Source organism: Cebus imitator, unplaced genomic scaffold, assembly GCF_001604975.1.
Source record: "Cebus imitator isolate Cc_AM_T3 unplaced genomic scaffold, Cebus_imitator-1.0 Scaffold545, whole genome shotgun sequence".
In the NCBI taxonomy this organism is placed as follows: domain Eukaryota; kingdom Metazoa; phylum Chordata; class Mammalia; order Primates; family Cebidae; genus Cebus; species Cebus imitator.
The window spans coordinates 881,475-887,306 of NW_016107860.1; the positions used below are offsets into that span (position 1 = coordinate 881,475).

Consider the following 5,832-nt stretch of genomic DNA (forward strand, 5'->3'; position numbering starts at 1 on the left):
AGCATTTTAAACCAAGGAAAATGAGCCCTAAATCTTCTGTTAGCTTTGAGTCAAATGCAAAGAAACTACTATCAACATGATTTCCCATAGAAGAGGGACTCTCTTCCTCTTTTCTTCTTCTTCTCTTATAATCATAACTAATCTACAGGCAAGAGTGCTACAGAACAGATAAGTTGAGTAATCAGGGTTTAGGGCAGGTAGGTTTACCTACCCTAGTTCTTCCTTACCCATAATTTCAGACACTGGAATGAAAAGCACACAGGCGCAGATCTACCATGGAGATGATCTTGGGCAATTAATTTCTGTGAGCCTGTTCCTCATAAGCATTTTTAAAAGAAATATATGGGAGAATATATAATAATTTTTAATGATAACTGACACTTATCGAGTACTTTCCATGTGTCAGGCAGAAAAACAGGATTCCAAATTTGTTTTCTGCAATAGAAACCTACCTGAACAAGTGCATAAAAGATTTTCAGAATCTGTTTCTGCAGTATTACAGAATAAAAGGAGGAATCAGGAAGGAGCTGCATGATTTGTTGCTGAATACGAGGCAGGAATATCTGCATTGCTACTATAAGAGGTTCTCTTTCTTCTGCTTTCTTATATCTACATGAGCAAAGACAGAAACAGAAAAGTAATTTCTCCCATCCAAAGAACTATCAACAATAAATTAGAAAATATCTTTAAATACATAAAACTAATAAAACAAAATCATTAACACTGACTTGTAGTTTCTGTTTGAATTGCTAGAATTATATTGAAAAGAAATTTAAAATATCCTGTTTTAGGCGCAACACTTAAAAGTCTTTCTGGAAAGATTTAGACTAGTTTAAAACGATCCAAGACTATTTTGCAGTTTTCCTACATGAATGTTTCTAGTATTTTTCATCAAGCCAAAACTCTTCCTATAAAATACAAGTTGCTATGCTATTTTTAAATAGACAGACTATATAACAAATAATATGGGAGAAAATGTCTTTTTCTTATATTACCCTAAATTGAGTAAACAAAATACCCATTAGCACATTAAAGTTTCTTTGAATAACTGCAGCAAATAAACACATTTACATATGTTTAACCCAACATTTCCCTAACTAATCCGATAACCTGTGCAGAATATCCACAACACTACTCTATGCAATTTAATTATTTCTAAGTTACACAAGTCTGCTTTCTTCAGCCAGTAGAGACCAACTTACTCATATGTCTTCACCAGTTGATACAGACATAATAAACTGCCAAGCCAGCTTCCACTATTCTGTGATTGCAAGTAATAGTCTATCTTGTCGACCACTGCTGGCCAGTGACCAGGAAAATCATGTTTTATGATGGCACGGAGACACATTGTTAACTGGACTCTACAAGGTGGGGAAGAAAAGTTCAAAATCTATGTAGTTATAAATAGTATTTCAAAGACCTCTAATATTTTACATACAAGTTTGTTTTCTCCTGTTTACCTATATTATATAATTACATACATGGGGTAGGGGGAAAAGACATATGTAATAAACATCCTCAATGACTTAACTTGTTGAAAATAAACAGATGGGTGATTTCCTAAAATGAATGAAACCTTTCAAACTACCTTATCCTAAATACATTTTTTTAAATTTTTTAGATTTTCAAAAAACACCAATGAATCTACCTCTGCTCTGTAAAATTCCCCAGCTTGTTAAGTCTCATATTTTGGTTACCATATCCTAAATGAGGAAAAAAAATGTTGTATCACTTCAAACAGACAAACCTAAAGATGGTACAAGTAAGCACAAAGAAGGCCTACATAATTGTGGGAAGATTCTCTATGGGCCAAAATCTTAAACCCATCCATTATCAGTTAACACCCAATACCGCATATTGATTCTATCCAAAGCAGTCTGAGATCCTAATTTTTGCACCCTAAGAAAGAAACATGTATTAGCAAGGCAATTCCTGAAGAAGAGAGCTAAGAGCTATTTTCAAAGAAATAAATGAAAAAGGCAACAGAAAAGACATAAAACAGAAAAAAGAAAATATTCCCTTAATAAAACTACAAAGTTAAATGCTAAAAGAAGTTATCTGATAACACAGATCAGTTACTTTCTCAATGAGATTTCAACTTTAACTGGAACTGAAAAGAAAATAGGGGGAAATTTTTCTCTTCTACAAACTATCAATTCAATGTTATCACCAAATATGACCTTACATGGCATTTTCATATGGTTAGAAAGTAAATGTGGCAAAATTAGGATTCTACAGTGCAACTAAAAAAAAAAGCATTTTCAGTTGAACAAATAGTAACTCAGATTCACCATAACTGGTAAAATTAAACAAAATGATGTCATTTCTTTAGGTTATCAAATCTATTTGAAAACTCCCTTTGTAATACTCTTAAACTTTGAGAATAGGAGGAAGAAATTTCTTCAATAGTGATTATAGTTAAGCCTTAAGGACATAAAAGGAGCAAAGCCACAGAGAACTGTCTCATGATAAAGTTAAAGATCTCTAATGCCACTAGTAGCTATTCCTTTAAAGAATAAATAGGTCATATTTATATGCAATAAAATTGAAGCTTTTCATTTTTTAAAATTTTATCTTCCCAGTCCTTTCTCATTCCAAGCAAAGGATGGTTATGAAAGGCCATCCTTTAATGCATTACTGTGTAGAACCACTGGAAGATTAAGGAAGATCTCAAAATGTAAGATTTTGGAAATAAATGGATACATGATGGTACCATAAGGGTATCAGTCCCATGACTGGCATTTGAGCAACCAATGAGAATAATAGTGATTTTTTTTTAACCAATACACATATTAACAAATTAATTGCTCTAAAATTCAATGTTGGTTCTCCTTCCTGTTACCCCTCATACTTCCTTCCTTTTCCACTGCTTATGTCATTATAGCTATTGGATGCTCAGGGCTAACATCATATCCAACCTCTTGGCATTAAAAAATTTCATTCCTCTACCTCTGTTTCACCTATTTGTCCCTTCATTTTCAAAAGATACCTAATTACAACCTCATATGTTGAAAAGAATTTGTTTCTCCTATTTTAAGATTGCAAAATTTTTATGACTCTACAGCTGCTCTGTCCGATAGAGCTGCTGCTAGTTACATATGCACACTTTAAATAAATCAAAAGTAAACGGAATTAAAAATTCAGTCCCTCAGTTACACTAGCAACATTTCAAGCGCCCAACAGTCATTAATGCCATGTAGCTAAGTATTAGACAACACTGGCACAGAACACTACCACTGCAGAAAGTTCTGTGGGACAGTACTGCTCTACAGCATCTAATCTATGAATGTGAAAAACTAGAGACAATTCTTCTAGCTTATACCTACCCTATCCTGCCTTCTCTGAAGGAAAAGATGCTCAATTCATAAATGTGAATAAAAATATAGGGAAAAGATTAAGATAGGTGATAGGCTAAAATTTCCAAAATCAATCTCTCTGTATCAAAGAAAAGCAAACAGGGTAGTAAAAAAGTCAAGAGATCATGACTAAGCATAAAGGTTATTTAAATAGCAAGGATTTACGCAATTGTTTTGGTTAAGTATGTTTTTTTAAATCTTACCACTTTTCGTGGCAACATCTGGCAACAAAATCTTTTCCAAAATATTTTGAAGCAAAGAATTACAAATGCAAAGACCTCTAAGTAGAAACTTATTCTCTGAGTGCCCTTCTTCATTACTATACCTCTTTAGAAAATGAAACAGGAGGCTGAGGATTCCAGCCAACAGCACCCACCCTCAGATCTAAGCATTTCATGGTTTCTAGTAGTCATAAAGATATAGCACCACATACCTCACTAAATCTGGAGACCGAATTATTCCTTCCACAATGTTATCACGTATTTGCTGGCGATCGTTTTCGTGAATGTTGAATGGAAATATTGCTTCTCCTGGGGGAGGTTCTCGATCTGGCCAGTATTGTGTCACCATGTTCTTCAGGTAAATGGCAGCTGAGTTTGAGAAAAAATGCTAATGTAGCAGTATCAAAAAGGATGGCTTTAATTCAGCCTCACAGAGCATGGAAGTCCAAACCCTTCAATGTTAAACATGATACCCAGCAAAAATGGATACTCTTACAGGTATGAACAGCCAAATCAGGAAGAGAAAGTGATTAAGAATGTGAAGGTTTCACTTTAGCTAGTCTACGCAGAAAACATTTCATTAAGTCAAGCCCCAGAGCTTACAGGACAGGAAAATTATCTGGAAATCATGTATGCATCCTTGCCATACTAAACATACTTTGAGATCATAAAATCGTACTTTTCACAATGCCTAATTCTGAGATGACAACAGGTAAAGTTTTACTTTCCTTCATGAAGTTGGCTTTTTTGTTTGAAGATGGCTTTAATTCAGCCATCTTTTGTTTTGTTTTGTTTTCCCACTGGCTACTATCAAACACTAGCATTTTGGGATATCTCTGCTTTTTATAGTATTGGGAATTTTCATCTAGGCTTTTTGAAATATTTATTACTTGTAAATATAATAGGGAAATGAATATCAGCCTTCAAAAATTTTGGGAAAAAAGCTAAGGAAATTTTTATATGTGCACATCTATCAAAATACATAATCTGATATTGCTGCATCATTTTAAGAAGGAATGTGAAGCTTTCTTTTTTTTTTTTTTTTTTGAGACGGAGTCTCACTCTGTTACCCAGGGTACAGTGTAGTGGCAAGACCTTCGTTCACGGCAACTTCTGCCTCCCGGGTGCAGGCTATTATCCTGCCTCAGCCTCATGAGTACCTGGGATTAAAAGCATGTGCCACCACATCCAGCTAATCTTTGTGGGGTTTTGTTTTTTGTTTTTTGAGATGGCATCTCCCTCTGTTGCCAGGCTGGAGTGCAGTGCAGTGGCGTGATCTCAGCTCACTGCAACCTCCAACTCCCCGGGTTCAAATGATTCTCCTGCTTCAGCCTCCCGAGTAGCTGGGATTATAGGCAGGTGCCACCACACCCGGCTAATTTTTGTATTTTTAGTAGAGACAGGGTTTCGCCATGTTGGCCAGGATGGTCTCGATCTCCTGACCTTGTGATTCACCCGCCTTGGCCTCCCAAAGTGCTGGGATTACAGGCGTGAGCCACAGTACCTGGCCATCTTTGTGTTTTTAGTAAAACAAGGTTTCACCACCTTTGCCAGGTTGGTCTCAAACTCCTAACCTCAGGTGATCCGCCCACCTCAGCCTCCCAAATGCTGGGATTACAGGTGTGAGCCACCACACCTGGTCAGAATGTGAAGCTTTCTAATCATCCTAGCTAAACAATGAATATAAGTAAATACTTACAATGTCATACATGTGTGTTTGTGTGTGTGTATATGTGAAGAATAAAGAGATGTGATTTGCAAAGAGGCATAACTTTCTTCCCTTAACCTTCACTTCTTACCCCACCCAACTCTTTCTTCACCCACCTTTTAACATAAAAGTAAATTGCCAACCTGGCGCAGTGACTCATGCCTGTAATCCTAGCACTTTGGGAGATAGAGGCAGACAGATCACTTGAGGTCAGGAGTTCGAGACCACCCTGGCCAACATGGTGAAACCCCATCTCTACTAAAAATACAAAAATTAGCCAAGCATGGTGACAGATACCTGTAATCCCAGCAAATTGCTTGAACCCAGGTGGCAAATGTAGTGAGCCAAGATCGTACCACAGAACTCCAGCCAGGGCAACAAAGCAAGACTCCATCTTAAAAACAACAACAGCCGGGCGCGGTGGCTCAAGCCTGTAATCCCAACACTTTGGGAGGCCGAGGCGGGTGGATCACGAGGTCAAGAGATCGAGACCATCCTGGTCAACATGGTGAAACCCCGTCTCTACTAAAAATACAAAAAATTAGCT

General features: G+C 36.6%; 1 protein-coding gene across 2 annotated transcripts in view; it reads right to left on the minus strand.

The window, feature by feature from the left end:
* The window catches only part of IPO8 (importin 8), a 73,067-nt gene that overhangs the window by 56,556 nt on the left and 10,679 nt on the right, over positions 1–5,832 (minus strand). Inside the window, exons 1-4 of one of the 2 annotated variants that reach the window (XM_017515251.2) lie at positions 3,790–3,876; positions 1,784–1,899; positions 1,203–1,361; positions 453–609 (exon numbers count right to left, since the gene is read on the minus strand). In XM_017515251.2, the coding sequence (XP_017370740.1) occupies positions 453–609; positions 1,203–1,361; positions 1,784–1,827 (360 nt within the window). In that variant the 5' untranslated portion in view covers positions 1,828–1,899; positions 3,790–3,876. Of the gene's footprint in view, positions 1–452; positions 610–1,202; positions 1,362–1,783; positions 1,900–3,789; positions 3,947–5,832 lie in introns of those variants that run through there. The other variant, XM_017515250.1, reaches the window with a different exon arrangement.